This window comes from Ursus americanus, chromosome 22 (assembly GCF_024610735.1).
Source record: "Ursus americanus isolate L20-20 chromosome 22, mUrsAme1.1.p, whole genome shotgun sequence".
Lineage (NCBI taxonomy): Eukaryota > Metazoa > Chordata > Mammalia > Carnivora > Ursidae > Ursus > Ursus americanus.
The window spans coordinates 15,654,606-15,677,464 of NC_142148.1; the positions used below are offsets into that span (position 1 = coordinate 15,654,606).

A 22,859-nucleotide genomic window follows, 5' to 3' on the forward strand; every position below is an offset into this window, starting at 1 on the left:
CACACTCAAAGATCTGAACCTTACGTTGAGAGCGGTGGGGAGCATATTCATAGTGACATGAACAAACGGTCTTCAGTCACTGCTGCTGACACGTAGAGCGGCATTTAGAGAGAAGACCAGGGCAGGCCACATGCCATTTCAAACAGAGAAGTGAAAGTGAAGATAGGGGGAAACTGACAGCTGAGAGCTACTTAGTAATTAAAATTTAAAAACTGGAAATTAATTGATTAGCTATTGGGGAGAGGCAGATTCCTGAGTGATACTGGTTTAATCACCTGAGTTGATGGGGGTTCCATTTATATGGTCAGAGACCGGAAGAGGAACAGAACACATTGTGCCAGAAGGATGGAGTTGGTCCCTTAGGAATGGCTAAGAACACGGGCTTGGAAGTCAGACTGGGTTTGTATCCAGCATTGCCTTTTCTGTCAAACTGGTCGGCTAATATGGAGTACATACTATGCTTTATGACCTTGGGCAAATGACTATCTGTGTGACCATCTGAGCCTCAATGTCTTCCTCGTTTGAATAAAAGATGGTACCTAGTACATATTATTGTTTGAAGAGTAAAATTACTTTGCAAGTGCTTACCCCATTTTAAACACTCTGGTGGTGTGGTGGTAACTGCTAAGTCAACTGTGGACTAAAATGAGACTGGACAGTATTCAAAGGTCAGAGATGTTCAGCCACAGTCTGATGAAGGCTAGATTTGAGGTGTTCTTAGAGAATTAAACACATGGGACACAGAGGGACAATCTCAGTTGGGATGGAAGTGGGGGGGGTGGGGGTAGGGAAGCACAGCTTGATATGAACCATTGGAACCATCATGTTTTAAACCAGTTTTTTATGTCAGGGTACAGAGAGAAAGTTGCAGGGGAGGTGGGGGGGGGCAATCAGGGGAGGTTTAGCCCCTTACTTCGCCAGTGTAAAGCAGACACCCCACTTTCCTTAATAGCAGGGGCAGCCAGATTAAGACCTTTAAAGGTCCTAAACTTCAGAAACAATGAGGGTATGCCATCCCCCACCTTATGTAATGCAAAATAAAGCAATACTAAATTGTAAAATAAGTTTAACAAAGTCCAATAAAGTTTTTATTTTCTCATAACTTTGATATTAATTTGAAATAACAAAATTTTTTTGAAAATTAGGGAGCAGTATCCCTGTTTGCTTGACTGTACTCTAAGTTGGGTTGTTGCTAGGAAACCCATGATTACTCAAGACTTAAGTGAACCGTACTCGGGAGTACTGAATTATACACAAGCATAAATCACATCAGCAGGTCGAGTAAGCCCAGGATCATACTTGAAAGCCGGCGAGTGTTTTGACTCATCAGACCTCATGGTGTCCTCTCATTCCACATAAGTCATCTGGTGTTTCATCACCAGGAATGGGCCTGTCCCTCAGGATTGCAGATTGACAGCCTGGCTTTGAGGTCAGCAGTATGGTCTAGGAATTCATCCGAGGCACCTTTACCTGGTTGGATCTACCGAGAGAAGGCTTGTGCTTGTTGTAGGCCCCTGTGGCCCTGCCGGATGTTTACTCTCTAGACTGGTCTAGCAAGGTACTCGTGAAGTAAAAGCTTCTCTTATCCATCAAGGATCCTGCCAAAGAATGGCCGTGGACCTGGTTATGGCTGCTATTGATGTTCTGGACCAAGCTGTGAACCAGCACATGTTTTTATCCATTACAAGTCCTTTTCCTTTTTTTACATTCACGCAAGAGTGTTCAGTAACAGGAGTCATGCTTTTGAGCTCTGCAGACTGATGGTGGGTACCAGGCTTATCAACGAGAGCTGCTGCTCGTTTCTTTTCTCCTTTCGTGGTGTTCTATCCATCCTGTTACCTAGGAGCCCAAATCAGGCAGCCTTCTCAGTGGCATCCTAATCACTGCTGAGTGATTCAAGCCACACACAAGCTGTCTCCTCAGGTGAAGAATAGTGACCAAGAAACAGTGTGTGTGCCCAGCTGTGAAGAGACACTGTCCACGCCCCTGGAAGGTGGGGATTCTTCTCCCCCTTTGACAGATCAGACTGAGGCTTAGAAAAGTTAGGGACTTGCCCATAGTTACTCAGTAAGAGGCAAAACAGAGAAATAAACCAGGCCTTGAGAGTTCTTTTTTCAGTTAGACCCCGTTGTCTCTTGGCATAAAGTTTTAGGCACCAAGATAACTGGGGACTGCTTAAGGACATGCTGTCAAACTACCCATCACCAACGAAGGAAGAGAAGTAATCCCCTGGCACCTTATCAGGTAAGAGGGTGAACATTTGGTTAAAACCGTTTGTTTCCAGAAGAGTGGCAACCCTAAAGGATTTTCTTCCTCACCAGCTTTCAATGCGGTAGCAGGACACATCTGCTGCTTCAGTTACAGGCTTGCCAGACCAGCGCTATGTGAGGAGCGGGCACTGGGAAAAACGGAGAGGTATTTCAGAAAAGCATGGACTCCTAACATGGGAAATAACTCCCACAGCTTGTAAAGCACCTGCTGATCCTTGTAACTCTGCTGCATTGGTTGGAGCCAGTAGTCCATTTTTCCAGATGTGAGAAATGGACTGAGTTTAGGGCCACAGCTTCCTTAGGAAGGCTGACCTGAAGAGCTGGCGTGTTGCAGTGTAAGAACTTACCTGTTGCATCATCACAAGTCTGCGGTAAGTGTACGGATGTCCTGCATGAGACTGTTTCCCAGCTGACCCACCGTGACGCCTAGCTTTTGTCTCCTGTGAGGCAGACCACACACTCCTGTATAGAAACCAACAGGGAGCAGGGAGAGAAACAGCTAAGCATGCATGGGACCAGAGTTCATCAAGCTGCACCTCGTTATCCCTCAAGGAGTCTGGGTTTACTTACAAGTGCTTCCAGAATCACATGTTCAGTTACAGCCTGGGTCTCAGAGGTTAAGAACCTCCACTTTAGATTTTACAAGAAGCCAGAAAACAACCTAATTTATTAGACTTCCCCTATAAAAAAAATTCTTTCCTTCTGTATTCTGTCAGAGGATGAATGACAGTAAAAGGCAAACAGCCTGGCTCTAACCATCAGGAGAAGTTGGACTAGAGTCTGACTACCTGGCTTTGAAGCCCAGCTCCACTTTCAACTGTGTGCCCTTGGGCAAGCTGCTTAACTTCTCCAGGCCTCATTTCCCCCACAGGGGCAGTAATACTACTTAATTAAGATTAAATGAGGTCTAGAAGGGACAGCTTTAAGAACTGAAAAATGTGCATATTGTCTACCACTGTGTATATCAAGTGCCATTCTTTGTATGCACTGGTATCTTCTGAGTGTGCAAACTCTTCAGAGGTAGCCGGCCCAAAAACTGTAGATGCACTCTGTTGCCACCGGGCCCTGCCTGACCTGGAGGGAGGCTCTACCCGGGCCATCAGGTACCATGAAAAATAAAACTTAAGAGGCTTTATCTAAACTGTCATTGTCACAGAAGAACGCCACACATAACGTTACAGGGATGTTTATTAAGACCCAGTCATGCATACTAAAATTACATGGTCTCACCACTTTGACGTAGAAAATGCACTAGAAAAATAAACTTTTGGTCAAAACAAATACTGAAGTAGATGAATCCACCACCACATGTCCGTGTACTCAAAGCTAACCTGAATCTCAGTTTGAAGTGAGGAATGGGACCAGTGGCTGAAATGGTGCCCCCATCTGGTCAGAAAATTAGCCCGCCTCCCACCCTGGCAGAGTGGGATCAGGGGCTCTTGGCCCGGCGTTGACCACCGGATGTGCCAAGAGGTGGAGGCATATCCACAGAATCCCCAAGCAGCAGCTGACTTTCTAACCAACTGAACGTGCCACCCAGTGAGACCAAAGGAGAAGCAGCGAACTGGCCAACAGTAAGTTCATCACTAGCCTCTCCCTCCACGAGTCACACTGGGCCTTCCTGCGGAGCGAGCTGTCTGTTGAGGAGTATTTGACACTGTCGATGCCTGTCGCTTACATTTCAAGCAAACCAGTTCTGAGTCGGGAAAGCAGAAAGGAATTTACTTTCGATTTACAAAATTAACAGATCCCAATGCTGAGAGACCTCACCAGACGGGCCTCTTTCCCAAACAGTTGAGAGGTTTCTGTTTGGTGTCTCCGCATATCCACAGAACAGCCACACTTGCGTTCAGTACCTTTGCTAACACTTCACTTCCTCAATGAAAGAAGGGACTTCAAAGGAAAACCTTAAAAGCTAAAAACTTTAAGATGAAGTATTATAATAATGCCACAACAATGCCCCAGCTTTTGCCTACGCAAGTGAAAAAGTAATCCCATGACCTGAGAATCCGGTGGCATTTAAAGAAACTGCCCACCCAGGAAGAATTCAGAAAGGCTCAGTATCTCACGGGAATTTGGGGAAAATACCCCTTACTGTCCTCTCAGTCTGGCAAAAATGTAGTTTACGAGCTGAAGTGTTTGCAAACCTCTAAGGACAAGTGGCTCCTTGTGAAAGCGAGATGAAGTATGGGGAAGCTAAAGCCACTTCTGACCCAAGCAAATAAGCCTGGGAGAGGAGGCCAGAGTCGCACAGTTGTTTCTGTACGTTTCTTCCGGCCTCTCCCTGTGAAGGTAGAACAGAATTCCAGGAAGAGGCACAATTTTCCAGATTCTGTGTAAGAGAAGGGGAAGAAAACCCTCATATTACCTAAGCTTACAGATTCATTTGGGAGCTTCAGATGTCAATTCATTCAGGCCTACATTTCCTATAAAATAATCCAGATCTGGGGGGAAAAGAAAAAAGGCTTCTAAAAGGTAGAGTATAATGTCCCTGTGGCTGTAAAGCCAAATGATGCCTAAAACAGAGGGTTCAGAGCTCAGAGTGGGGCTCCCTTTTATCCTGTGATTCAGGGCCTCATCCAGGGCCACGTAGCAGTGTAAAGCCAGAACTCAGGTCTCCTGATAGACTCCTTTCCCCATGTACCCACAGTACCCTGAATTTAGGGAAAAGTTACTTTGCAGACGTTTGTGAAATGGGCCAGAACTTCTCCGTGAAAAAAAACACTCCCAGTTCTCCCGATGCTCACTTGTTTGCCCCATCAGCGGCCCCCGCTCCTGAGTCAGGCTCACCGTGTGCTCCCCTGGTCCTTCCCCCATCCCGCTGGGGCAGCTCTCTACAGACGCCTGGTGGGGCCGCACAGAAACTGCCTTGATTTTCACCCAGGGAGGTCCTGCTTTCACAGCTTGGTTCAGACTTCCTGAGGTGTCCAAACTATTTGATCTCTCTTTGGAACCAAAATAAAGCACAGCAGCTTAGAAGGGACAAGTCTCGGCTCTGACTCCTTGCAGAAGCTGAATGAAACCGCTCCTTGGGCCCACTGCAAAGCCCTAGGAAATGGGTAACATCCCGGTCTTGGAGATCCTGGTCTAGGTGAGCTTCCATACTTGTAAGCTTTTAAAGTCAAATGGACACGGGCAAAACTGGCCAGGAACACAGTGCGGCATGTAAACCGGGGTTGGCGGGGCTGAACAGTTCATCTCTCCCTCTCTCTAGCTTGGGGGGGGTGGTTTTGTTTTTTAATCTCTCTTTCCTCTCTGAGGTCTAAGAACGCCTCTAACCAATTCCCACATCCAAGCAATTGGGATCTAAACCTACTTTAGCCATCCTGCTTGTGCTGTTGAGATCTTCTCAGCAGTGCTGGTCACACTGTCCTTGGCAGATGGAACTGGAGGCTGCCAGGGGTCTGCATGCTGGCATTCCCAGCTCTGCCAGGTCCCTAGAGGATCCAGGGTTAGTATCCACGGCGACGAGCCTTCCCTGGGGTTGGCACTAATGAGGTGAATCATTTTCACCATCAACTTCTCCAGGCATTTTAAACAGTGCCGTGAAGATGAAGAGATTAACAATAGACTGGCCCTTGTGTTTCAGAGCACTGTCCTCTTCCTAACTGAGCTGCTGTCCCTTTGCCTGGTGGTCTCATAAATGCACGGAGAAGGTACTTAGACAACACATAGTACTTGTTGCTTTTTAACGCCATAATTTTCAAGGAATGAATATGAAAGGAAATAGGTCAAAAGCCACCAGATGAACCACCTAAGTCGGTGGTTGGGCTAAGGCTGAAGTTTTGACAGGAAGGGTCTAAAGTGCTGAAACGCAGAACTAACATTTGGTCTCGCTGGCTGAAGTCTGTCCGCCCACACCAGAGAGAGAAATGCAAGTGTATCTGGGAGGGCGGGGGCCCCAGAAGTGTCCAGCGATAACCCACTCTTGCATTCGTTTCCAGACACCAAAATTTAAGAATCCCAAATAATTTAGCTATTCCCTGCTGCCAGGTTTCCAGTGTACCACCAGAGCCTCAGGGATAGAAGGAATTCACAGAACACTGGTCATCTAACCTGCCCTTTTCCAGTTTAACCCTCCCTACAAAAAAGGAAGTTGGTTATCGCCAGGTCCCAAGAATATACATACTACTTTCCTTAAAGTCAGGGCCAGATGGTGTCACGTGCCTCTTGGAAAGGCCCAGGTGTATCACAAAAAAGCAGGATCCAACCACTTGCCTCTAGAGAGCCATTTTTCTAGACAGAAAACCAGTGTCTAGCATTCAATTACTAAACCAAATCCCAGAACATCAGCAGCCAAGGCCCTAGGTGTCCTTTCATCCAGCCTCATTTTACAGATGAGAAAGGTGAGGCCCACAGAGGCCCAGGTCTTGTCCTCAGTCACACCTCTGGGGCTGGAGCCCTGGTCTCTTCACGTGCCTCTAGGATCCTGTACGATTCTATTGAGAACCAGGGCTAAGGCTTTATGGGTTTGGAAAAACTTCAGTTTCTATTGCAGGAGTCTGCCAATGAATCCCAGAGGTGCTTTGAAGTCTCTGGCTCCCAAATTTGATCAGGAAGTGCTGCTTATGTCCTGATGCTCCCATGATTCAGTTAAGGTGCTTTCCAAACCCAGTGTGGCGGCTGGGGCCTGGGCCTCAAACTAGAAATTTCCTGATGAGCAACACAAGTCTGTAGTTAGGGTTCAGGTGAAAGACACAAACTCCCGAAGTCTCCTGTGTGGCCACCTTGTAGGCTTGGCCAGGTTCTTTCATAGGAGTGTGCTGACTGGCCAGTCAGGTGGTTTTCTCCTGGAATGTGGGACCGAAGTGACTTTGGTCCTGATTTTTCTTGTTTCAAGATCTCTAAGAACCAGATACAGCTTCCAGATTAATGGTTGCAAACTGGGATTCCAAATGTTTGGGAATCACTGGGGACATTTTCCATGTCTTCCACGGATTAATTCAAGTCACCAAGGGCTTACCCTGTGGCTCACCCTCTGAGCTCTACAGGCTGCAATTTCGTTACAAGCAGCAAGACCAACTCCTTGGCACCTCAAACTCTCCTTGCGCCTCTCCAAAGAAAAAGGAAAGCATTTAAAGATGGTGGCACTCACAGGGGACTAGCTAATAGCAGGAATAGAGCTGTGATTTCACGGCCCGCAGGGAATCATCACACTGCGCATCTGAGGTCAGCCCCTCAGGTGGCAGGGCCTGGCCCAGGATGCTGTCGCAGACAGGGACAGTTTGGCAGAACTCTCTCACGAAGTCCTCCTCCGAGGCCAGCAGCACTGCGTTCCAGGCAGTGATGTCGAGCTCTCCAGCCGTGCCCCCGTACTCCTTGGGGAGAATGCTTCTGGGAAGGCTTGTGTGGAGAGAGTTCAGGTCAGACCCATGGAGGAAAAACTAAAGGGGAAATGGAAACACATGTGTCCTCAGGTTAATCAGTCACCCGCAGGCCAGGTAGGTGCTCAAACATCTGCTGAATGAATAAAGGAACGGCTGCTGGCAAGTGGCCCCTTCCAGTTCCTCGAAAAGCTTGAAGATCCTTCATCCCCTTCCTTATGTCCCACGCTCTGTTGGCTGGTCCTTCAAACCATATCCAGGATCCAACCACTCTGCGGCCCGCCTCGTGGAACCCTGCCACCACCGCTTCTCCCCTGGGTTCCCACGACAGCCTCAGCCCTGGTCTCCCTGCTCGCAGCCTGTTCTGCAGTCTCAGCTCTTCTCGGTGCCAGTCAGATCATGCCAGTCCTTTCTGGGCGGGCTGCCAGTGCTCCCACCTCATGCACACTGGAGGCCGAAGTCCGCACGCTGGCCCCCAGGGCCTGTCGCGGTCTGGCCCCTGCTGCTCCTCTGCCGCCCCTCCGCCCCCTCCCCCTTCCGTCTGCCGCTGCTCCTGCATGCCGGATGTGCTCCCGCCTCAGGGCAGTGCTGCTGCTGGTCCTCAGAGATCTGTAAGTTCCCTCCTTCACCTCTGCCAAGCCTTTGCTCAAAGGCCAGCTTCTCAGCGACGCCATCCCTAACCCCCTTACTGAATGCTACAACTCCTTGCCCCTGTTCTGTACTGGCCCCTTTCTCCGCTTAATTTTTCTCCACAGCACTTATCACATCTTAATACTAGATAATATACATCCACTATCCGTGTCTCTCTCTAGAATGTAAGCTCCCCCGGGGTGGGGGGGGGGAGCAGAAATTTTGGTCTATATTGTTCATCCAGAACATACTTGTACACAGTAGTTGATCGATAGATATTTCTGAATGAATGAATGAACATATGAAGGACGAAATGAACAAGATTATGGACCACAAATAATGTCATTTCACAGATACGAAAGGCCTGTTCCAAAGGCTGCTTTGGCTTTAAAAGCAGGTTCTGAACAGGATCTCCAGGTATGAAGATAGGTTCAAACCCAGACAGGGATGCCACTAAATTAGCAATTCTCAAACCTGACTGTGCGTCAGAATCACCTAAGATTTTAAAAGCAGAGAGGCTCCTACGCTCCAGCCCTGAACCGGAGTTAAAAATCTTCAGGGAAAGGGCCTGGAAATCTGGATTTTATTTTGTTTTATTTTTGTAAAGATTTTCTTTTTAAGTAATCTCTATACCCAACATGGGGCTCGAACTTACAACCCTGAGATCAAGAGTGGCACGATCCAGCGACTGAGCCAGCCAGGTGCCCCCTTTCTGTAGTTTAAATTCCTTCCCTTGCAACCTTGAGATTCTCTATCTCTGTTTCCTCTTTGTATAAGAGTAAAAAATTCAAGACCCAGTCTTTGGAGGGACCACACTGTTCCTAGGCCTAGGGAAGAAGGAGAAAAATACCACCCATCCCAGGCAATCACAGTACTAGCAAAGGTTGAGAAGTGGCTCTTCTAAGGTCAGAGAGGAAGACCATCTTTCAAAGTGCCATCTATCCTTTCTTAAATAACACGCAAGCTAAAACTCACTTATCTTATAAGCCTTGAAGTATTCCACAAACTTGGTACAGCAAGACAACAAATTAGGTAAATAGAAGGGCTTAAAACAGCATTTTTAAACCCCAAGGAGCTGTAGTAAGAAATCACCGTAACTTTTTAACTACCTGCCCAATACTACCCTTCTCCCTGTCCTCTCACACACGAAATACAATGTTGGTTCGCAGTGCCCAGGCCAGGATATTAAAGAGTCTAAATGACTACACAGCATGTTAACGCTTATGAGAGCTGCCTGCTCTGCTCTCTCCTCTGTCAAATATTATATCCTATTAATTTTATCTTCTTTTCACAGAAAGGATTGTTCATTTACTTTATCTGTAACTCTGTAGTTTCCAAATTATCCCACAGCAAAAACAATAAACTAAGAGAAGTTTACTGATGTCACAAATAAGGGAGCAAAAAAAAAAAGGATCAAGTCAACAGAATCATCACTTACTCTGTTTGCTATTTTCTCCTTCAGAAATGGTTTTATGATGGCAAAAATGCCTTTAAATATTCGAGGTTCATTCACTACATGGACTGCTTTTATCCGAATGGGGAAGCCATCCTGTGGGGGAAGGGAAGGAGATGTTAGAACATCTGTCCACAGCCTGCCTCCTTCTAAATCTTCTTTAGGCCCCCAAATCAGTTTGGTCTGATTCTCATGGCCTCCTCAAAGACAGCCCAAGTGGGGGCTACCCAGGAAGACGAGCCTCAGAGAAAGAGCTTTCTTGGGGCCTAGACTTAGGCCAACAATTGGAGAGCTGCTCTTCTTGTAGCAAAACCAAACCAAACGAAAAACAGAGCCTGAGTGGATGGATCTAGCAAACATCAGACCCTCGGGGTCGGTGTTGCCAAACGGTATTTCTGAGGACAGGTATGAGGTGTGATGCAAAAAAGGTTCCACGGTAGGTAAAGAAGTTTGAGAATAGCACACTGTGTAGTCACACGGGTTTCCTGAACCGCAGGACCGTCGTGTGCAAAGGTTTGCAGTCACATTCCCAAGAAAGAGACATGCTATACCACATTCCCCGAACTTACGTAACTCTGGAAATCTCTCCCCCCAGATCACCTCGGAAGACTAGAAAACACTGATCCAAACTCCTTATCCTGATACTTGAATCTACGCAGTACTTAGCAGGGGCATCGAAAGAAGAGTAGAAGCTAAGAGAAGCCAGAGTACTGGCTCCACATTTCTGATTATGACCAAATGTGACGCTGATGTTTAAAGAATCAGCCTGGCGCCCAGTAGGGGCTCACACGCACTGTGGGGTCCACAGGGGAAACTCTGTATCTCTGCCCACAGCTCACGAGACAGCGCCCACAGGCTGGTCAGAGGGAATGAAGAGCCAAAACTGTCAGAGCCATAAGACTCAGGCCCGGCTAACCCTGCGAGGGCTGTGTCCCCATCCATCAAAAAGGAGAAGTAATTTGTGCTCACTTCAACAGCACGTGTACTAAAAAGAAAAAGTAATTTTTGCCTTGTCTATCTCAGAGGAGTCCCTGTAGGACTGAACGAGTTATAATGACTGTAAAAGCACTTTGTAAACCATTGAACATTGTGCACATATGGGAGGAACTTTCTGGTTCCCTGCACTTGTGGGTTTTTTGTGGGTTTTTTTTGTTTTTTGTTTTTTTGGTGGGCAGCAAAGCAAGGTTTATGGAGCAATAGCAAAATGATAGTACAAAGCTCCTAAGAGGGAGGGGACCCGAGAGGGTTGCCCCACACTTGTGTTCTAAAACACAGAACACGGGGCGCCTGGGTGGTGCAGTTGGTTGAGCACCTGACTCTTGATTTCAGCTCAGGTCAGGATCTCAGGGTTGTGAGACTGAGCCCTGCGTGGGGCTCTGAACTGGGGGTGGAGTCTGCCTGAGATTGTCTCTCTCCCTCTGCCCCAACCCCATGCACATGTGCACGGGCGCACTCTCTCTAAAAATAAAAAATAATAAAAAATAAAACACATAACACACGAGATGTGAAAGCATCTGTCCAAAACAGTCCCAACAGGCTCCCCATCCCCAGGTCCCAAAGGGCAGGACAGGCTCTAGCGCGTCAGACAGAAACACAAAGTTTCATTTGTTAGAACTGCTCCTCTGTCTTCTGGAGGGGGAAAAAAAAAAAAAAAAGAAAAAACATGCAGAAAGCATTTCTCTGGTTGTTTGGGCTCTTGCCCTAGAGCTGATCTTGCCCAGACTGAACGGGCCTCAGAAACTACTGGAGAACCCGACAAGAATGAGTGGTAAATAGGACACTTACATTTCTTCCCATAACGCTTTTGCATCTTTTGGATTGTAGGAAAAGTGGGGTTTGTGTATCATGTCGGTGAACAGACAAAGCTCCCTGGGGAAAGCCCAAACCGCCACGGAACAGGCACACGACAAACGGGGGCCATACCTGAAGGATGCCAATCACCTTTTTGGCTATAAAAGGGCCAAAGTGAGATGCTTTTGATAAGCTCACGCCTTTGTAGTCTGCAAGAATTACAATTCCATTCACCTGGGTTTCTTCAGACTGAATGAGTTTTTCTAATGTCAAGTATATGGCTCGGATGTTTTCGGTAATTGGATAGTTGCTCGGTATCCATCTGTCTGAGGTCATAAGAAATGGAGAGAATGTTACAGAGACGGATACAAACAAGTCATCACAGGCTAAGATTTATCTCCTTACTAGAACTCTTGCTTAAAAATGGAAAGAAAGATATTCTACTGGCATGACTCTATTTAGGTTAGTAAATGGGACACCTGAGCAGCAGCTGATGTTAATTCCAAAGGCAGCAGCACATTCTGAAATGGAAATGCAACTGAGTGCTGAAGTTAAAAGCCTGAGCTCTGAAGTCAGACACACCGGGGGGTCTGATTCCTCCTCGCTGTGTGAGTTACCTCCTCACTCTGAGCCCGCATCTCCTCAGAAGTAGAATGGGATAGTGATACTGACCCCGATGGACATCTGTGCCGTCTGCCGACAGACGTGTGCCCAGATTTTCATACCACTGCCCTGAGCCACCTCCTCCCATGCTAGCCTTGCGGTTTGGGTGCCACTGACCTGCCTCTTGGCTGCAGAGGTGGGCGTGGTCAGTGAAGGTCTTACATCCTCCTGGCCACAGTGTCAGATCACACAGAGCCAAGGGGACTCAATTCTGCGACTGTGGCTCTTTGGAAAGAAAAGATCCCTCTTCCCTCTTGTAGTGGTGAGGCTGGGAGCCTGAGACTCTGGGGCCCCAGGAGACAAGAGCTGGCATGAGAATGAAGCATGTGCCGACGAAGGCAGAGATGGAGACCACTTTCCAGTGCTGTGCTTTGCACCTCGTCCCCTTTCCGGGCCGGTTGCTCCCTTAGTATTCCCCGTGTATTTAAGGAGTACCTCCTTTCTCTGGGAGGAAGATGGAAATGACAACTTTTGACTGTTAACTGCTATTCTCAAGAATACCAACATCTGGGTGTCCTTTTCTTATGAAGATAAAACTCCACGTGACTGCCACCACCAAGGGGATATGTAACGTGCAAAATTCCCATGAACAAAATCTTTGTCCAGAAGCTGTGCCAGCTTGCTGTTGAACGTTGCTGCCAAATAGACCTGCTTCTACGTACCGGATGTCATCCTTTTCAATAACGTATGTCCCCAAAGAGGCAAAGCTAATATCCATTTGAGAACAAAACCTTCTCAGTAGGCCTTGCCCTGAAGAGTTGCGTCGGTGGGGAGGGTCTAGCTCTGCTCCAGACACACAGGGAAGAAATTCATCTCACAAGCAAAGGGTTGAAATCGCGCAAGCAAAGGGTTGAAACCACACAAGCAAAGAGGTGACACCAGTGTGCTAATCTGTTTTGTAACATCCTTAGGAGTTGAGTACAGAGGAGTAGCAGAAAAACCCCGCTGACTGGGCCCTAGGTCTCCTCGTGCCCTAAAATCTCCACTGCATTGCTTATTCTAAAATAACCCTAATTTTGGAAAGGGCCTAAAACAGCAGGTAAAGCAGTTAACACTGTGCCTGGTACACAGTAAAGGCTCAAGAGGATGGTTTAGTCTCCAAAAAGGATTTGGTGGTAAATGACCAAAGCAATGGCGATGTGGCCTTAAAGGCAGAGGAAAGTGCAGGGAGGTCTCCACCCCCCGTGAGGCATCCCTTCAAGAGGACTAAGCATGAGTGAGTAGAAGAGGGCTGCCGGCAGGCATGTTCTCCTGCTCCCGGCTTGGCTGGGAGAACACTGCAATCTTACTTTCAAATTTTGTCTCTGCTGTGGTGTGACAGAGAATGTTAAGGCCGTGGGGGGTGGGGACCAGTGGACAACGGTGCCCCTAATTAAAACCACTGCCAGGGAAATGTAAGATGTCCTGATTACCATCAGTAAGTGCTGAGGTCGAAAAGTGAATCTAAAGTCAATCAATGGCTTAACAAAGTAGAGGAAAGGAGGGAAAGGAGGAAGAGGCACATGGCGGACAGCCACCTTTCCAGTCGTCTGCGCAGCCCCCACTGATGCCTGCCTCACCTACTCACAAAGGAGGGATGAGGCAGGCCTGCTTGTACCCTATCCCCAGAGCAGCTTTCTCAGCCCACCAGATTCTCAACACTAGAAATCAGGAATTCGGAATGAGGAACTTGGCTGGGTGGCCCAGGAAGCCTGGGCGCTAAGGGGTAGGAGACCTCGCCAGGGGCACAGAGGCAGCCAAAGCCGGTCTACAGGAAGAAGAGTGAAGAAGACAGGCACAGCACAGAAGAAATGTGTGGCCCAGAGAGATACACAGATTGACAGAGGCACGGAGAATGGCTGGCTTAGTTCCTAATGATGAGGGAATGGACAGGTTCTGGTTCTGGGGCCCAGGGCCCCGAGAAAGCGGCTACACTTTCAGCTCGCTGGTTCTGCGGCATGCTCCTGTTTCGTTAGACTAGCTCCTCCCTTTTTTCCTAAGCCCGGCTGAGTAGCTTTTTGTCATTTGTCATCAAAAGAGCTTTGACTAAACCGGGAGAAGGTGAAGAGGAAAAGGCGAGGGAGAGAGGGTGCGGGGCACGCAGGCACCTGCCGACCTTCCCGGGCAGTACCTGGGCGCATGCAGAGGATATGGCAGCCCCGGGGGTCGGTGTGGGGCAGCACGGTGAGGAATCCAGAGGCGAGGACATCCTTCAAGGCCGAGGGCTTCAGGTTGTTGAAGACCTCGGGCCAGCTTCTCCTGCAGCTGTGGTAGTTGACCAGGAGCTGCAGGGCCCGGTCGTAATCGAACTTGCGGGCTCGGAGGAAGCGCAGCAGGAAGGCATCGTCCAGGGAGGTGCTCAGGTTCGGGCACTCCTTCCGCACCATGTCACGGAGGGCCTGCACGTCTCGAAGTCTCCATTCCGGCTTCTCCTGCAGCTCCTCCCTGGCTTTGGTGACCAGGTCTTCCGTCAGCGAGCACACGTAGCCGGGAGGCTCAGCCGGCGGCGGCAGCTCATTTTCCGAGAGTGAGGCCACAGAGGGGCTGGTCCGCAGAGAGTCACTTTCTTCTGACATTAGCTACCAGGGTCCCTGCCAAAACACAAACCCCGAGCCGAGTGAACGGAGCCCGGCACCGCTCATCTCAGGGCAGCACTGTGGCGGGGGGGGGGGAGCACTTCTGTCAGAGCGGGGGTTCTCAGCTGAAATGAAGTGGCTTGGAACCCTGTGCCCAGGTCCCACCCCAGACTGAGTGGAGGGAAGGTCCCCACCGAGGCCCCCAGGTAGCCGCAGCAGGACACACACACTCCTAACCCAACGCCATGGCCTTGCTTACAGATGTACAAATGGTTGCTCGACCTACTCGTAATTCTAGAAACGTGAACTAAAACAACTCTGAAAGTCAGATTGGCAAAAACACAAAATGGGTACCGAGATACTTGCTGTGGGTCAGAGAGTAAACTGGCCTAGCCTCTTACGGGGCAGTTTGTCGATATCTATCAAAATTTAAAACCACACACCCTTTGGCTCAGCATCCTGTTTCGAGGACATATACTTGTATGTGTGTGCAAAATATACACAAGGATGATCACTTCAAATACTGATTATAAGGGGAAAAGACAGGAAATACTTTAACTGCATACCAGATGGAGACTGGTTAAATAATATCATCCTAAGAATGGGATACTATTCACTCACGAAAAGGAATTAGGCAGGTTTTTATGAACTGACACACTAAGGAAAAGAAAGCAAGTTGCAGAACAGCGTGCATAAAATAACCTTTTATATTTTTAAAAATATATACCTATATACTGACTGCACCTAAAATTTCCGTAAAGAAATACAAGAAAACTGTTACCAGTGGTTCCCTCTAGGGAAGAGTACTGGACAACTGGACATTTAAGGAGGAAGAGAGACTTTTTTATTGTACTGTTTGACTTTTCCACCATATACACATGCGACATATCATGATGGCTAAGAAACTGGGCCGACAGGCTCTCCCTCGGGGATGGAGCATAACTGATGGACGGCCCCAGGTGCTGTCCCTCTGGATCTTCCATCAGTGGATGCCACACTTCCCACAGACTGTCCCCAACGACTGAGTGGAATATGGGCCTCCTCTAACAGGCAACTTTGCCTGGAGGTTCGGCTTCAACCTTCTGTGGAACTGCCCTGCAGTCCAGGACTCCCTGCCCAAACCTCCTTCCTGGGGGCTGGACTCCTGTCGTTGTCTGAAGGCTCTCCCTGACTGCTGCACCTCCCCTCCCTTTTATGCTTCACAGGTGCTCCCTCCAATTTCCCGCATGCCTCATCTTATCCTCATCCTGGTGTCTGCTTCTTGGAAGATCTGAACACATTTATTGAATAAAACACAAAAACAAAACAGTTGCTTTAGGTATCCCAGGAATAAGGTAGCAGCAGCTGTCCGGTTCCAAAGCCCAAGCTCTCGTCCACAGACTACCACTGGTCCCTGACTCTGAGCTCAAGGAGAGCAGGGACCACCTCAGGGGTCTCTGCACATAGCTGGTGCCCAGGTCAGTCCCCGTAAATCTTAGTTCTGCCCACTCCATTTTTTGCATTCTAACCTCCAGCCCCACCCAGCTGCTTTCATTTCCTCCCAAAGCTATGTTTTCTTGTCTTGTTCACATCCTGTTTCCTCTGGCTAGCTTGTTCTTCCTCCAGTTCTTCACCTGACCAACACTGATTCATCCTTAAGTCCCAATTAGATGCCACTTCGTGCATTCAACAAATATTGAGTACTTACTAGGTACCAGGCCCCCTTCCCAGCACTGAAGATACATCAGTGAACAACAACAACAAAAATGTGCCTTTGTTGAACTTAGATTCTAGGGGGAGAGGCAGACTATAAGCAAGATAAACTGTATAACCAACCAGATGAAAGTGCCATGGGGAGAAATAAAGCAGGGAAGAGGGTTGGATGTACCTGGGAATAGGGATTGCCATTTTAAATAGGATGGTCAGGGATGATTTGTTCACGCAAATGACATTTGAGGCAAGATGAAGGAGATAAAAGAGCGAGCTATGCAAACATCTGAGAGAACAAGGGCAAAGCCAGAGGCAGAAACACACCTGGCTTTTTCAAAGAACAGCGAGGAGGCCAGTATGGCTAGAGCCAAAAGAACAAGGTGGAGTATATTAGCAGATGAATTTATAGAGGTACCGGGGGCCCCACTGGTACAGGGCTTTGAGGGCCAGTCAGAACTCTGACTTATTACTGAGTTTGATGGGACCCATCTGAGTGGGGTGACACGATCTGATTTCTATCTTAAAGGATTGCTCAACTGTCTTGCAAATGGATTGTAAGGGGTAAGGACAGATGAGACCATACAGAGGCTACCGCAGTAACCCAGGTAAGAGATGATGGTGCCTGAAGCAGGAAGCCTTCTCCAACCTCCAGGCCAGGGTTAGGAGCCTCCCCACCAGGAGCTCTTTGGCACTCTCCCTCTGTTGTAATTGTCTGTAGGCAATTTGAGGGCAACATCCACATCTGTCTTGTTCGTCACCTTAAACCCATCACCTAACAAAGTGTCAGACACATAGTCTGCACTCCATAAATATTTGCTGAATGAGTTGAATCTGCTTGGCAGAGGAATGCTAAGTGAGGAATGAACCAACAATCACGGTTCACAGGACCCACCCTGGGCTGTTTCCATAGGAGTCACCAACAGATGCCTGTAATCCCAATCCAGTGCTTACCTGGGAGATAGACTGTAGTGTCCACAGGCTATAGGCCTAGCCTGGCACATGACGATAGGAGGTTAAGTGATGTGCCGGAGGATACACACCTAGTGAGGCACAGCGAGGACGTGTCTAGCCCCACACTGGGCTCTACCCTCCACCTGGAGCTTCCTGTTTAATCTCCAGGGCCTCGGTAGTGTCAAGCTCAGGCACGACTCAGTCTCGAGAATGAAATGATGGGTGGGCGTATGGATGGGTACAAACACCATTTGTTACGGTGAAGCCTGGAATCTTCCTCACCTGGAGCCCATCATGTTGTGAGCATCGCCTTCCTCCCCACCCCACCAAGAAGAGGCCAGGAAGCCACCGCTCCTGGAGCCCCAGAGACCCCATGTCCCGTCGATAACCTTCTGAGGCCCCCCACTTCCGGCTGTCACCCCTTCCCCAGGTGTCCCCATTTCCTGGGGTCTCTCTCCTTGAGTCCCTTAACTTCCGGTTACCTCTCCCTCTCAGGGGTCCCTCTCCCCGACCCCCATGACACACGGAAGGACTCGCGGGCACTCACCGGCCGGGCTACGGGGCGGAGCGCGGGTCTATCTGCGGCGGGAGCCTCGTCCGGCAGCGCGCACTGAACCGACCCGCACTCCCTGCCCGGCCGGCGCGGCCCCTCGCACCGGAAGTGACGTCCGCGGGGCGTGGGAAGGCGAGGCACCTCCCGTGATTGCGCATGTGCAATATCTCGCCGCAATGCCGGCCCTCTGTCTCCACCTAGCGGCCAAGTCTGTGAGCTGGAGGAGTCAGGCCTGCAGAGAGGCTAGGTGGGAGGGTCAGGGAGCGTGAGCAGCCTTGGGAGGTACAGATGGGGAAAATGAGGCCCAGAGAAAGAAGGAAAGAAGCTGTTGTTTCCGAGAACATACCAGCATATACCTGGTGTTTTACATCCACTGTCTTATTAAATCCTCGTATTTATGGAATCCCCCTATTTCATGGGAGGGAAATTGACAATCAATGAAGTATAAAGAGCTTCCAACCTGACCTCGGGATTAGCATTCCAGGATTCTCCCCGCCGCAGCTGCTGTCAGGACTGGTGCTGCAAAGGGGGAGATGCCAATCCCGCGGACATCTGTCTGTCTATAGCTGAGTGACCGCAGGCCTCAGTTTCCCCATATGTCTCATGATTCTTGCTTTGAAATCCCCATCGAATAAATTCTGTGGCCTGGAAAGATTGAGAGCCCAAAGGTGTATCCAAGAGATAACCTTAAACAATCCCTTCCTCTTCCGACCCCAGAGGCAAGAGGCACTCTGGGAGATGGGAACTGACCCATGAAGGCCACAGGAACATGGCGATTTTTGCCAGATCCCAGATTGCTGGGGAAAGTAGGGAAGCTGAGAGTCATAAATTTTGACTCCTGCTCTGGCGCCACCACTTCTAGGATAAAATACAGAGCACTCAGTTAAATGTGAATTTCAGGTAAACAACAATTTCTTTTTAAGTGTAAGTATGTCTCATGCAACACTTGGGATATACTTATACTAAAAAATGTATTATCTCTCAGAAATTCAGATTTAACCGAACACCCTGCGTTGTGTTTGTTTCGGGTTTCCTCCCCCAAATCTATGTATTAGTTTCCTATCACTGCTGTAACAAATTACTACAAATGTGGTGACTTGAGACAACACAAATTTATTCTCTTACAGTTCTGCAGGTCAGAAGTCTAAAATCAAGGTGTTGACAGGGATGCATTCTCTTCGGGGACTTTGGGGGGGAATCCATTTCTTTACCTTTTTAGCTTCTAGAGGTCACTTGCATCCCACAGCTCATAGCTCATTCCTCAAATCACTTCAGCCTCTTACTTTTGTTGGCACATCTACTACTGACTCTGATCCTCCCGGGTCCCTCTTTTAAATTTTTTTAAATTTTTCTTGTGGCAAGAGCACTTAACATGAGATCTACCCTCTTAACAGTTTTTTTTTAAGTGTACAATACATTATCGTTGACTACAGATGCAATGTGTCCTGCCTCCCTCTTATAAGGACTCTTGTGATTACGTTGGGCCTGCCCAGATAATCTAGGATTATCTCCCATCTCAAGATCCTTAACTTAATCACATTTTCAAAGTTCCTTTTATCATATGCAATAAGATAGTAACGGGCTCCAGAGATTAGGACAAGGATATCTTTGGGGTGCCATTATTCGGCCTACTACAATCTGGCAACCCTATGTCCAACTATGTGACCATAGCCAAGTCACTCAAATTTCCAAAGCCTTCTAGCTCTTCATGGGCAAAAAAAAGCTGGTTAAATAAGCTCATGAGGGGAAAAACCTTGCTCCTTGCCAGGCAAACAGTAAGTGTTTTTATAGATGGCAGCTCTCATGGCAAAGGGCAAGGGATGGTCTTGGGGAAAAACCTTGCTCCTTGCCAGGCAAACAGAAGTGTTTTTACAGATGGCAGCTCTCATGGCAAGGGGCAAGGGATGGTCTTGTCCAAACCATGGTGTCCTAGGCATTGGAATAAACTCTCCACCCAGACACAGGACCCATTGGTGGTACCGTCCAGGTTGTAATCCCAGATACTGCCAGCAGGAGGAGAAGAATATGGGTCTAGAATCAAGTCTTAAGGACCAAGGAGGGTTGGGAGGAGATTCAGAGAGGCCCCAGAAGTCCCTGCCCCATCCCTCAATTGAGGGCCATTATTTTTGTTTCCAACTGGTTTTACACATCATGGCACCAAGTTATTTTAGGATTAGAAGAGTGTCAGATAATCAACAAAGAAAGTTTTCAGGTTTTGAGGGATTATATACACCAGGTACTATGCTAAATTGTTCGTATGATTTCAGTTATACCTTACTACAACCCTGTGAACAGGAAGCTAGGATTGGCCCATGTACAGATGGGGAAACTGAAACACAGAAAGGGAAAATCACTTGCCAGGGCTCAAGACAGTTCATCAAAGAGCTGGGTTTGACCCCAAGTCTGTATGCCAACACAGCCCCAAATTTTACTTTGCCTTAGAGGTTACTTTGCCTCTTTGTTCTTACAGGTTGGGAAGCAGGCTCAGAGAAGGAAAAGAAATTGCCCATGGTCACATGATGACTCCAAGATTGAGCTGGGATTTGAACTTCTTTTACTTTTCTGCACCAGATACTCAGAAGTAACACACTCTGAACTACCCCTCAAAAGATTCATTTCCTTGGGGGTAAAATGGGGGTAGGTTTCCCATTGTCTAGGGGGTCCTTAGAAGGATTCAGTAGAATGGCATGTGCAGAGTTCTGGTACATTGGATTGTGACATGTCTGTTAACTCATGATGACTGCCCCACTTGAGAGCAGAAAGGTCCCTGGAGGGAGGGCAGCTTGCCCTGCATCTTGGTTGGAGGGCTCCAAACATCCTGCTCTCCTAGCTTCATCCAGTCTTTGAAGAAAGAAATCTGGCCATTGGGTATGTTCTAGAGGAGGCCAGAAATGCCTGACCTATCACTGTTTTTTTTTTCTTTTCTTTTTTTTAGATTTTATTTATCTATTTGAGACAGAGAGGGAAAGAGACAGAGTATGAGTGGTGGGGAGGGACAGAGAGAGAGGGAGAAGCAGACTTCCCACTGAGCAAGGAGTCCGATGTGGGGCTCAATCCCAGGACCCTGAGATCATGACCTGAGCTGAAGGCAGACGCCCAACTGACTGAGCCACCCAGGCGCCCCTCTATCACTGTTTTCGAAGCATGTGATTCTGACCTCAGACAATCTGCTAGAACCAGTTTTAGTATTTATTCTAAGGTAAGGCCTATTTAGGATAGCACCATGATATGGGTCATAGTTTCTCATCGACAACACTATTGACCTTTGGGGCTGTGCAAATCTTTTTTGAGGGGTGGAGGTTTATGCCAGCCTATACACTGTAGGATGTCTAATGGCATTCCCGGCCTCTACCCACTAGAGGACAGTGGCACCCCATAGTCACAGTGGTGAAAAGCAAAAATGCCTTCAGACATTACCAAATATGTACGAGGGAACACAATTGCCCCAGTTGAGAACCACTGGTATAGAAGAAAGAAAGTTCACTCCTGGTCAGACAGACATGAGTTAGCTGTACAACCTTGGAACAATGACTTACCTTGGTTTCTTCAACCATAAATTCTCTGCTAACAGCTAACACTGAACATCTTTTTTTTTTTTTTTTTTTTTTGGCAGTGCCGTGAACTCTTTGCCTGAATAATCTCATTTAGTTGTCAATAACAGAATCCTGAAGGGACGCTGGCTGGTGGAGGCAGAGAGGAAGAAGTAGGGGAGACAGGGAGAAAGTAGTCTGTATGAAGCATCTTCTCTGTACCATGCAGGACAGCTGGTGCTCTCACATATGTTTATCCCCTGTCATTAGCTGTGCGATTTTGAGCAAACCACCCTGGGGCTCAGTTTCCTCATCTGTAAAATGATAGCAGCTGGCAAGTTCTGGTAAGATGATGGCAGTATAGCCAGCCCAGATTTAAATCCTCTCAAGTCCCCACATAAAAACAGAAACAAAATTCCATACCCACATTTACAACAGAACTAGGTGACAAGGTATTTTCAGGAACTCCATGAACAAATGAGTGAGGACAATTCAGCAACAGCTACTGAGGCCTGAGGGCCACCAGGGCCTCCATGAAGGAGGAGATATAAAAGAGAAGCACCTAGGTGTCAAACAGACCTAAGAACTGGGGTCCCCAGATTGCAACATCTGTTCATGGGAAAGCATGGCTAGGCAATCTGAAAACAGCAGCTAAAACTGGGAAGGGTTTTGCCAGCTCCAGCTGGGGGAGTGCAAGGGCTCTGCCACAAGGCTTAGGAGTTCAATGCCCATGAATTTCAGAAATGACCTCCAAGCCTTCCTTCCAGGACAGGACCCAGGACGAGAAACTCCTGGAAAGGAGATTACAATGGAGCAGGATAGGGAAAGCAGAAATCAAGGAAAGAAATGGGCTAGATGAAAGTGGGGGAGGAGAACAGAGCCAGAAACCTTAGAGGTAAAGCCAGATTTTTTGTTAACAATATGCAGGAACAACAGAAGGGGGAGCTCTGTGAAAATACAAAAGTTGGCTTAACCAAGCCTCCTCCTAAATGTTCAGAAAAACCAATTTCAGGGGCGCCTGGGTGGCACAGCGGTTAAGCGTCTGCCTTCGGCTCAGGGCGTGATCCCGGCGTTGTGGGATCGAGCCCCACATCAGGCTCTTCCGCTATGAGCCTGCTTCTTTCTCTCCCACTCCCCCTGCTTGTGTTCCCTCTCTCGCTGGCTGTCTGTATCTCTGTCGAATAAATAAATAAAATCTTTAAAAAAAAAAAGAAAAGAAAAACCAATTTCACATAAAAATGAGCAATGGAAAAGTATCGAAGTCAAACCCTGGGAAAGCAAGATGGCTTAAAGAAGAAGGAGGAAGAGGAAGAAGAGGAGAGAGAGAAAGAGAGAGAGACCAGGAGGGAGAAGCAGCAGAATAATAACCCTTCAGATGATGAAAGCCACCCAGAAAGACATTAAAAAGAGAGAGAGAGAGTAAAGCAAGATAAAAACATGAACGGGGCGC

At 48.0% G+C, this 22,859-nt stretch overlaps 1 protein-coding gene across 9 annotated transcripts in view; it reads right to left on the reverse strand.

Moving 5' to 3' along the window:
- Positions 1-1,061: 1,061 nt before the first annotated feature.
- TTPAL (alpha tocopherol transfer protein like) overlaps positions 1,062-22,859 on the reverse strand; it is a 41,017-nt gene continuing 19,219 nt past the window's right edge. For 5 of the 9 annotated variants that reach the window (XM_087853560.1, XM_087853559.1, XM_087853558.1 and 2 more), the window contains 4 exons: positions 14,242-14,701; positions 11,601-11,794; positions 9,663-9,773; positions 1,062-7,654 (listed from right to left, as the gene is read on the reverse strand). In XM_087853560.1, the coding sequence (XP_087709686.1) occupies positions 7,376-7,654; positions 9,663-9,773; positions 11,601-11,794; positions 14,242-14,686 (1,029 nt within the window). In that variant the 5' untranslated portion in view covers positions 14,687-14,701 and the 3' untranslated portion in view covers positions 1,062-7,375. Of the gene's footprint in view, positions 7,655-9,662; positions 9,774-11,600; positions 11,795-14,241; positions 14,702-17,326; positions 22,854-22,859 lie in introns of those variants that run through there. The other 4 variants (XR_006780860.2, XR_006780859.2, XM_045804689.2 and 1 more) reach the window with 4 other exon arrangements.